Source organism: Trematosphaeria pertusa, assembly GCF_010094035.1.
Source record: "Trematosphaeria pertusa strain CBS 122368 unplaced genomic scaffold BU26scaffold_14, whole genome shotgun sequence".
In the NCBI taxonomy this organism is placed as follows: Eukaryota; Fungi; Ascomycota; class Dothideomycetes; order Pleosporales; family Trematosphaeriaceae; genus Trematosphaeria; species Trematosphaeria pertusa.
This window is the reverse complement of record NW_022987225.1, coordinates 1,244-11,826: the sequence shown is the minus strand read 5'-3', so window position 1 is coordinate 11,826 and position 10,583 is coordinate 1,244. Positions and strand designations below refer to the sequence as shown.

Below are 10,583 nucleotides of genomic sequence, written 5' to 3'. Positions count from 1 at the left end.
TTCGGCGCTGCGGTTTGCAGCGTGGCGTAGGATTAATTGGAGGTTGGTGGACGGTCCCGCCGGTTACGGATTGGAGTAATGACTACATCGAGCGGTTGCCAGCACAACTACATTCCTCTTCTTGTCCTTCCTTAGGGTTCTGGCTGTTCACGCATTTTACATGGAATATCAAACTGGGAGTGGACACTGTAATGTTTGGATCGCATCAGCATTTGCGGCGCTTCTCTTACTACGGTCTGGCTGGTATGGATGGCTCGGAACGGTACGGTCACTGCGCCATGGAGGCGTTCTTCTCATGTTTCGATTAGGGTACTCTACTTGCCAAAAAGAGGGGGCCTTTTGGAATGCGACTGAGATCGGGGTACATCGCAGACTAGAGGGCGGGATTGGGGTAATTCGTCGATCGGATTGGGTTGGGTTTGTGTGTACTATAGTCGGCGCGATGTGCCATAGGAAAAATTCAGTATATGCACTCTTCAATATATTAGCATTCGCATGCCAACAGCGACAGACCGCAATCGTCCATCGTAACAAGAGGTTGCTGCCTGGATCCCCGCTTGAGTGTGGCTGAGCTCTTCCCCTTGTGGGCTGATGAGCGCGGCACGGAGTATGGCTTGCATATATTGCTCCTGCAGTGGAAGCATGCAGCTCGTGTGACTGGCCAATGGAGCGAACGTCTCAGCCACCAGTCAAGAAAGGACCTTCTTTACACGAGCAGCTGCGATAAGAAGGTGGGGATTCCTTCTCGGGGTGCCTGGCGGAATTCGAGCATTCGTTCCAATCCGCAATGGGTGCGCCGGACGAAGATGTCATCAGCACAATCGCCAGCTCGCGCAGCAGCATATCGGAGCCGGCGCTGCACCTGGACGAAGACGCAAAAAGCGCCAAAATAGAGATCACCTGCGAGCCGTTGACTCCTCAAGACACTACCTCCGGAAGCGATGGCGACGAGAGAGTCCACGCGTGGGACTGCGGCAAGCAGCGGCGCGCGCTGTCGGGTCAACTCGCGTCCTTTATGGCGGAGTCGCGATCGCATTCTGGGACGCTTTTTCGCAGGTTCGATCGCGCTAATTTTAGGGGGTTGATGGGGATGGAGAGGGAGGTCGCGGTGTTGGAGGAGAGGTTGGAGAGGTTGGAGGGCGGGAGGATGGTAAAGGAGGAGAGTGTGAGGGAGTTGGAGAGGGAGTTGAGGGAAAGGGTGCGGGAGTACTGTAAGTGTTTGAAGGATGGGACAAGCGCTATTGGGGACGGTATGAGAGAAAGTGTGACTAATATATGGGGTGTAGATGAAGCCGTCCTCCTGACGAAAGAGATTCTCGCTCTTTCGCGCCCGAGTAAAAACGCGCTGCTTGAAACGCGGCGCGCCTTCCCCCCGGAGGACTTCAGACCGGACTCCGCAGAGAAGACGCCGTATTTCTCGGACAAGTACTACACGCGGCGCCAGGAATCCGATCTCAGCAGCCTCTCCCCGTGCGCAGATCCGGATCCGCTAACGCGTTTCTTCGAGAGACAGAGCGATGGGGGGAATGTCGCGCACCTCGTGACGTTTCTTAGTGCCATTTGCGCGGTGCTATTTCTCGTAGGCGCGATTGTCGGGCTGTACTTTGTGAGCAATGCGCGGGCAAGGCTGGGGATGCTGGGCACTTTCACGGTGCTGTTTGCGGCGGCGTGTGCGAGTCTGGGGAATGTCAGGAGGCAGGATGTGTTTGTTGCTACTGCTGCGTAAGTGTGCGCCTCGTGAGCGAAAGTTGGGTAGAAAGGGATGGAGCTAATAGGAGGCAGATACGCGGCGGTTCTCGTCGTCTTTGTTAGTGGTAACATCGCGGCGAACCCGGAACCTACGACCTGCATTCTCTCCAGCACAGAGGGGGCCACAAACGCGAATCTCGCAGCTTTGAATACTGCTGGCGGCGGAGCTACTGTTACCCAACTAGCGCAGGGTGTCACTGTCACGGCTACGGCCGTGCATACCGTGACGAGCTATGAGTCTTTGCAGACCATTGTCAGCACCATCGTCTCTCGGGTCACCACTACCGCCACGCCGACTGTGATCATTAAGAAAGGCGAGTTGTCGGATTTTGCGAAGACGGGGATTGGCGTCGGCGCGTCGGTGGGCGCATTGTTTTGTATAATGGTGCTGGCTGGGGCTGCGGTGTCATTGAGACGACGGAAGTGGAATTTCGAGTGGGTCCGAATGTTTAGGAGCAAGAAAAGGAGCGATGGAAAGCCTGCGGAGAGGAAGATGTGGAGATTGGCTGGGGGTGGGAATAGGGAGGGGAGGGAGGAAGGAGAGAAGGAGAGGGAGAAGGGTAACGTGGATATTAAAGAGAGGGAGAGCCATAATGTGTGGGTGTAAGAAGCGCAAGTGATGGTGTTCTCTTTTGGGCTAGATATCTCTTTTCCGGAGCTCTTGATCTCGGGAGCGCCTTGATATATGATGGGCCTTGGGGGCATCCGAGAAGCCGCTGGATCGGCTTCTGATCGCGGTAGCAGGCTTCAATATGACCCCTCAGTACAAAGCTCCTGGTAAATGGTTTTATCTCGGAATGAAAGTTATTGCAGATGCCGAAGTGGTAGAGGGTTACGTGTTGAAGTTTGAATCACTTTATGGATGGCGTGTGATTGGCCCAGACCGTGAGGAACATCCTCCTTGGCAAGGCTACCTTATTGTGGCAATGATCTTTGGCATCGCCATGCTCAACGTCGACGGATTCGAGGCGCAAGCGCACCGCCTTCATTCCCTTTCTCCTCCCTCTTCGCGGGTACAGTCCTCTTTCGCTCTTCCTTGCACGTGCGCAGTCGACTATTTCGGGATTCCGTGTCTTTTCTTGGACTGGGTTGTTTCACATCGCCATCACCAGTCAGTCCGCAGACATCTCGCCCGCCTCCGCGGCCTCGTGACGGATTCACCTTCTCTTCTCTTTGTGCAACCGTGCCAAACTCCTTCCCAGACCGCGACGCAGAATCGCACCGATAGCCGCAGATGCGGCGCTTCACCCCACTCTACGCTCTCTCGCTCCTACCCTCCCTCGTTTCCGCACAGAGTCTCGGCATCGAAATCACAAAGCCGGTCGAGTGCAGCCGCAAAACGGAGAATGGCGACAAGATATCCGTGAATTATCGGGGGACATTGCAGAGCGATGGCACAGAGTTCGATGCGAGCTACAATAGAGGGCAGCCGTTTGAGTTTACATTAGGGAAAGGGCAGGTCATACAAGGATGGGACCAGGGCCTGCTGGACATGTGTATAGGCGAGGGCAGGAAGCTCACAATCCCGCCGGCGTTGGCATATGGAAACTCGCAAAATGGGCCGATACCTGCGGGTTCGACGTTGAGTATGTCTTAGACAGGCACGTGGTAGCCTAGAACGCAGCCGGCTAACATCGTTTACAGTATTTGAAACCGAGTTGATGGGCATTGAGGGCGTCAGCCCGGAAGCCGCTCCCCAGCGACCGACAGTTGCCCGCCCAGGCCAATCTGCGAAACCCAGCGAGATGCCAGCAGACACTCCTGCTCCAACACCAACCCCGTCTCCCTCCCCGGCCGAAGAAAAGCCTACAACATCCGCGGCTCTAGCAGCCCAGCCCGCGGAGTCGACGGCCGCACAAGCCAACGCAATGGATAATGAGGATAACGGCGAGTGCCATCTATTAGGCCCCTGGGCCCTGATAGTGCAGGGCGCGCTTGGGTTGCTCGCCCTTTCGTCGCTGGTCTACAAGCGATGGAGGGAGACACCACGGCGGCCGCTCAGGATCTGGTTCTTCGACGTGTCGAAGCAGGTGTTTGGCTCTGTGCTCCTGCATCTAGCCAATATCCTCATGTCGATGCTGTCGTCGGGCAGCTTCGACGTGGCGGCAAAGACGAAGGCAACACCACAGTATGCGGGGGCGGATGACGAGGGGAACCAGCCAAATCCCTGCTCGTTCTACCTCCTCAATATCACTATCGATGTAGGTGCAGCGTCTCGACTTACCAGAAGCTCACTAACCGAATTAGACTACCATCGGTATCCCGATTCTAGTCCTCCTGCTCAAAATTCTCCACAGGGGCTTCCTGCTCACCCCGCTCGCAAATCCTCCCGAGTCGATTCGCTCCGGTAACTACGGCCACCCACCGCGCGCCACCTGGTGGCTCAAGCAGTCCATAATATACTTTCTCGGTCTCTTCGGAATGAAGCTCTGCGTCTTCATCATCTTCCAACTGCTACCCTGGATCGCATGGGCCGGTGACTGGGCGCTTCGATGGACCGAGGGCAACGAGGCAATCCAGATCACGTTTGTCATGTTCATCTTCCCGCTAATCATGAATGCCCTGCAATACTGGATCATTGACGGCTTCATCAAAGACCCAGCCAGCGGAGAGGGCCATTATGTTGCTGCGCCCGGAGAAGAGAGCGATGTGGAATCGGACGACGAGTGGCTCGAGCAGCACAGGCGAGCTAGGAGAGAAGACGAGGATAGCGATGTTGAAACCGCAGAGACGGAGCCGCTCAAGGAAGCCAACCCAACAACAATACCTGTGCGGCGTAACAGCGGCAAGGGGAAGGAGTATGATCCTGATCTTGATGGAGCTCATGAGCACGGGAGCAGCAGTCGGTGATGTGGTTTGCCTCCATTCGTTGTTATCTGTGGTGCAGGCGAATGGCGTTAGTGCTTACTTGGTCGTAGGAACGGCTTCCGGAGTAGATTGCGTAGGGCCCTACGCCAGCTGGTACATACAAGATTATTGGTCTACCATTATTTTCGAAACGTTCGCGCTAGGATTTTAGTGAGCAAAGCATACCGCAAGTTTGCGGCACGTCACAGCCCTGCGACGTAAGCTCTTAGGATCTTCATTGAGCCACTCGTACGAGAGAATCGCATAAGTACTAACAACTCTTCTCTACTTTCTAAGCTCTGCCATCTTAGGCATTTTGGTTCCCTACACTCATATCCAGCTTTCTACTTCTCTTCCCAAGGTTTCTTTGAGAGTTGGTGTTCTATAACTTCACGTGCAGGGCCCGCTGCCTCTAATCCGAAGAGCACCTCCATACCAACAGCTCTTCTACTTTCCTAAGCTTTTCCGCCATTTTCCTGAGCCTGCCATTGCACACACTCCCGTTCTTCATACCGGCACCTAACATCTCACTCCGCTTCCTCGCTTCCACTCCCATCATGACAGACATCCAACCCATCAAACTCTGGCTCACCCGTGAGCCCAATCTCCCCATCCCCCACCCTCCTTATCCAATCCGCCTAAACACCACCCACTAACACTTCCTCCCAAGCACCGGGCCCCAACCCCTACAAAGTCCTCGTCATCCTCGAAGAACTCAGCCTGCCCTACGAAATCATCTCCTTCAAATTCGACGACGTCAAGAAGCCGCCCTTCGTCACCCTCAACCCCAACGGCCGCGTGCCCGCCATCGAGGACCCGAACACGGGGCTCACGCTGTGGGAGAGCGGCGCCATTATCCTGTACCTCGTCGAGCAGTATGATACGCAGGGCAGGCTGACACATGGGGATAAGGTCGTGGAGAGGAATCTCGAGAGGCAGTGGTTGATGTTCCAGATGAGCGGGCAGGGGCCGTATTTTGGGCAGGCGGCTTGGTGCGTTTTTTACTCTACTACACCGACGAAGGGCTGACGAGATCTTCCAGGTTCAACATCCTCCACCCCGAGCGCATCCCCTCGGCCATGGCCCGCTACAGCGCCGAAGTCCGCCGCATCCTCTCCATTCTCGACGGCCACCTGGCCACTTCCCCTTATCTCGTCGGCGACAAACTGACCTATGCCGATTTCTCCTTTATCCCCTGGAACAGCATGGTGGATATCCTGCCGGGCGAGTCGAAGGAGGAGGTCTTCAAGGGGTATAAGAATGTTGTCAGGTGGCAGGATAGTATCATGGCAAGAGACAGCTGGAAGAAGTGTGTGGACACGCGAGCGATCCTCTAGCGGTTCGTTTGTCCGACGTGCATTTCTACGCAATTCTGCCCACAGGCGCACCTGGAGGGTTGTCCATGTCTGCAATACGTTCGCCCCCCAAAAAGGTGTATTAATGAGTTCATATTTATACTTGCCGACAGCGTGCGAGCTTTTCTTTGCTTGGTGGTCTCCCCTCGGCTCCTGGTCTGGCGCATCCCTGGCTCTAGACATCTTTCTTAGCGAAGGATGGGGGCGGGGTGCAGGTTGTTCTTGTTCTCTTTCTCAAAATGTCCTTTTCACAGCGGGCTCCTTGTGGGTCGATGGCTTGTAGTGTAGGCCTGGGATCACGGCCGGCGTTGCGTGTAGCTAGGCTCGTTTGCAATACCATGTTTTATTTCTTTGTCTTTGCAAGGGGCCCTCGTTAGCTCGCGTAAATGAATCGGAGGCTATCGATGATGCTGTTCTGGTTCGCGGTGGTGCTGATCTGCTGCGTAATGATTTCCTTTAGGTTCGCGAGGAGCGACGTGATTTCTTCTCGATTCGGCTCTCCCTTCGCGTTCAGGAGCGACGGTCGCGCTTAGGGACGGCTGGTTCTGTGTCAACCTTGATGTAATTGATTGTGTTCTCGACGACTGCTGGGCTTTGAGGACCTGCGCACTTGGTTTCCTTGTGCGGCTTTTTGGTGGCGCTGCTAGTTGCGCCGGAGAGGGGTATTTTGGCTCTAAGCCCAATATCGCCTAGTGCCCCACCCCAATGACAGCAAAGCTCCGCTGAGATATCGGGCCACTGCACTCTACTACTATCAACCGCTCAATACACACCCACGCTTCATAGAAAATGCAAAATGGGGATCTAGCGATTCGACAGACACGCCTTGGACCATCTCCAAAGAAAGACCTCGCTATCATCGATCTTAAACCTTTACATGCAGAGCCCAAGCGTTGTTCCTCCAAGAGCCCCTCGCCCCAGAGCTCCCCGGTAACTGGTCCTGCGTTTATATTCCGACTCCCGCAAGAGCTTCTAGTCTCTATCATTGAGCTTGCCATTTTTGAACCTAATGATCGGCATGGATGCTCCGACTGCAGCTTCACCCCGAATGCTAAATGCGCGAAAGCACTATCGCGCACATGTTGGCGAATAAGCCACATCGCCCAACCAATGCTATTCCACACTATAGCATTTGAAGGCACACCGTCGATGGTGCCACCTAAAAAGGGTGTCATTCGGTTACACCTCGCGCTACGGCAGAATCCGTCCCTTCGTCAACATTGCAGACGTTTTTCCATCGGCGTTTCAGACGCAACAACACTGAGGCCACAGGACTGGGCCATTGCAAAAGACCTTGCAAAATGGCTAACCAGAGTGCGATGTTTGAAGTGTTACGGGGGGTTCGAGAAACCAAATAAGGATACATGGCGTCTAATCCAAAGCTTGATGCAGAAGTCGGAAGACTTACGACATTGGAGGCTTACTAGGGAAGGCTGGGGGCTTTATCTCCAGCACGTGTTAAACGTCCCGACCCCAAAGCTTAAAAAGTTGGAGCTTCATGGGATTTCTGAGTTGAAAGCTCATTCTCTGCAGCTAGACCCAAAGGTACGTACGGAATTCTTTAGCGACGAACTCAGAAGTATCCAAATACTGATCGCATGCCTAGTTGTTCCGCACTGCGTCCTTTACCTCCCTCGCTATATCCGACTACGGGGAAACACCGCAATCCACTGCTCTGCTTATCCAGTGGCCGGCCCAGCTCGAACACTTCAAATTTGGTAGCTTCTACAACAACCCCTGGATGATGGACTACCCCATGTTCCAATCGTGGCTTTCTATCCACAGCAAGTCCCTCAAGACCATCGACATTGGCTACCTCTCTCGCAATGGCGGTGAAAACAAGCACCTCTTCGACGCAACACTCTTCCCCAATCTTGAATCTTTGACGCTATCTAGGTGGCAGATGGGCTATCCAGGTGAACTCACACCATTCACCGCGGAAAGTGCGAATTTTTTAGGGCCGAAACTGAAGTTCTTCGGATGGAGTTTCCACATTTATGACCAACATAGCGAGTCTTGGAGCGACTTTGGAGAGAAAGAAGAAGCGTGGCTACAAGAGCTTGGCGAACATGCTATAGCTCGCAAGGCTGCTCTCAAGACAGTCAAGATAGGGTTCCGCCCCGATTACTGGGCAAGAGTGGGGAGGGATGAATATCCGTGGGACCGGATGGACAAGATTCGAGACGAGCTTCTGAGACCTAACCGCATGGATCTTGTTTATTCCACACCCATCATATCAAAAGAACAATGGTTGAAAGGCATGGAGGCGCCAAACCCGTATGCCCTGAATGAGACGCAGTATGAGGAACAGTCGGAGTCAGAGTCCGATATTGAACCCTGGGGTCAGACACCGCCAGGCGTCCATGGAGGCGATATCAGAGACTATTTTAGTTTGCCGCGGAATACGGGCTCCTAGTTATCAGCGTTAAAAACCTTTGCCTGGCTTGGCTTCCACCGCCGTGGGATCGGTAGCCCAGGATTTCATGGTTCGAAGGTTCCTTGCGGAACAGTTTGAGCTCTCTTGCATGCCACCAAGACCCAGCGCGGATCCAAACGCGATGGGGCAAATCTCCGAGCCGTTCTTGGCCCGTCGGAGCTTGAATCTCTTTATCGGTGTGCTTCCACGACCACTCTGGGTTCTTCACGAACGGGTCTCTCTCCAACAAGTTTCCATATCCTCAAGCAAGAGAGCTGTTTGCAGACAGTGTTACAAGACCAGTACACGGGTCAGATGCAGCCCATCGTGCTGAGCTAGATGCTAGGAGACGAACAGAACCTTGATTAGAGTGTAATGTAATGGCTTTACTGCGAGCTAGAATATAGATAGAGCTTAAACAAATCAGGAAATGCATACTAGCAGTAGTCTACAATAACTCGAGTATACCTACATAAGTTTTCTTAGCAAAACTCTAAGATAGGTTTCTTATACTCTAGTCTACACCTAGAAGATACAATGCTGCATAAGGTATAGTAATAAAGGTAATAATATACTCTACTACTAAACGCCTTATACTACTAAACGCTCTAAAAATACTAAGCCTCTACTAAATACTACTATCTCTATTATAAAGTTCTCTATAAATACCTAATTAACTTTAGATAAATTCTAGATATAGCTTACGCTTTAGACTATTTAATAGAATCTAGAGCTAAGCTTATAACACGCTATAGCTCTCTATAATATACTAATATAACGTACTTTATAAGTAAGCTAGTTATATAAGTAAGCTAGTTACTTTTACTAAGCTCTTACTAATAATTATCTTAACTACTATAAGTCTACCTACTAATACTAAGTCGTCTTTTTAAGAAGCTAGAATATAGCTTGCGATTAAAGCTATTTAGGCTAGCTAAATTTAAAGTAAGTAACGTACTAGAGTAATCTACTACGTCTTCTTATTATTATTATTATAAACGCAATACGCTAGAATAATACTATAACGTAAAAAGATACCTAATTTAGTAAAACTTATAAAGAATAAAAAGTAGGTAATAGTTAACTATATACTTAACCTAGACACGTAAGAATTTACCTCTTAGCTTACTACTATTTAAGATATAGCTAATATACTACTTACTAAGTAGAGTAGAAAGATTATAGATAAGAACTAGCTAAATAACTTTATTACGTACTATTCTAAGCTTAAAACGTAACTTAATTATAAGTATAACTATTAGAGAGTAAAGTAAGAAGATTCTATAATTATTTAGACGTAGTTTAACCTAGTAGGTAATATAAAGATAAAGTTTAGTATTACTAATAAAGACATGTATAATTTTAACAAATCTAGCTTTATAATAAAAATAATATTATCTTAGATAGTAGTTACTAGCTCTAAGAAATAATTATAACTAAAGAGCTTTTAACTAGGTAATTATTACGATTATAGAATTAAAAATAGAGTTAGCTAGCTAGAACGAAGAAAACGGTAAGCTAAGTCTAAAGTTATAAGAAAAGAGATTACGTATAAAGGTTATAGAAATAATTAGAACTACGTAACGTAGATTAGATAAATTAGATAGAGCTAGATAAATTAGGTCTAATCTATAGAAGCTAGGTCTTAGCCTCTAATCTAGCTAAGATAGTACATATATATAACTAGAAGAAGCTTATTTCTTATAGCTTCTTATAGTTATTACTTTGTTTATTAAAATTACTACTACGTCTTATAATTATAGTATTATTATCTCTACCTCTTTATTACTAAAGATTCTAGCTAAAGTATATCTTTTATCTTCTCTTATAAAAGTAAGCCTTAGTTTTAGTTAAGAGAATAGCTTATAATAAAATAACTACCTAATATTAAAAAGTAGAACTATTATATTAATAGTTAGAACCTAAGCTAGAAAAGTCTAGACCTAGAAGCTAACTATAGAGAAGTAAATTATAGAACTCTAATAGATTATTATAGTACTCTAGAAAATAAGTGTTTAATAGGTAGAAGAGCTAGCTATAGTAAAACAATAAGCCTAGACTAAAATCGCCTTACCTTAACGCTTTAATAGTAAAAGAGAGAATCTTAACGCGTTTCTAGTAGCTATAGAACTCTATCTATAATATAATACTATAGTATTTCTATAGAATAAGAATAAAATTCTAAAAGCTATAATAAATATAAAAGAGAAAACTCT

General features: G+C 49.3%; 4 protein-coding genes across 4 annotated transcripts; all 4 read left to right on the top strand.

Annotated features, from left to right (window-relative positions):
• The first annotated feature begins 668 nt into the window (after window positions 1-668).
• On the top strand, window positions 669-1,880 carry BU26DRAFT_79390 (uncharacterized protein). The gene is made up of 3 exons (XM_033836348.1): window positions 669-1,211; window positions 1,287-1,728; window positions 1,783-1,880. The coding sequence occupies exons 1-2, from the start codon at window positions 788-790 to the stop codon at window positions 1,724-1,726; spliced, it is 864 nt and encodes a 287-aa protein (XP_033679531.1). The 5' UTR covers window positions 669-787; the 3' UTR covers window positions 1,727-1,728; window positions 1,783-1,880.
• Window positions 1,881-2,983: 1,103 nt separating this feature from the next.
• On the top strand, window positions 2,984-4,599 carry BU26DRAFT_568546 (FK506-binding protein-like protein 2 precursor; the record flags this gene model as incomplete). Its single annotated transcript, XM_033833782.1, has 3 exons — window positions 2,984-3,335; window positions 3,394-3,950; window positions 3,997-4,599. 3 exons carry the CDS (start codon window positions 2,984-2,986, stop codon window positions 4,597-4,599), a joined length of 1,512 nt encoding a protein of 503 aa, XP_033679530.1.
• Window positions 4,600-5,153: 554 nt separating this feature from the next.
• On the top strand, window positions 5,154-5,933 carry BU26DRAFT_533269 (glutathione S-transferase domain-containing protein; the record flags this gene model as incomplete). The annotated part of the gene is made up of 3 exons (XM_033831146.1): window positions 5,154-5,190; window positions 5,267-5,588; window positions 5,639-5,933. The coding sequence occupies 3 exons, from the start codon at window positions 5,154-5,156 to the stop codon at window positions 5,931-5,933; spliced, it is 654 nt and encodes a 217-aa protein (XP_033679529.1).
• Window positions 5,934-6,709: 776 nt separating this feature from the next.
• On the top strand, window positions 6,710-8,763 carry BU26DRAFT_553718 (uncharacterized protein). Its single transcript, XM_033832231.1, has 2 exons — window positions 6,710-7,496; window positions 7,558-8,763. Exons 1-2 carry the CDS (start codon window positions 6,741-6,743, stop codon window positions 8,365-8,367), a joined length of 1,566 nt encoding a protein of 521 aa, XP_033679528.1. The 5' UTR covers window positions 6,710-6,740; the 3' UTR covers window positions 8,368-8,763.
• The last annotated feature ends 1,820 nt before the right edge of the window (window positions 8,764-10,583 follow it).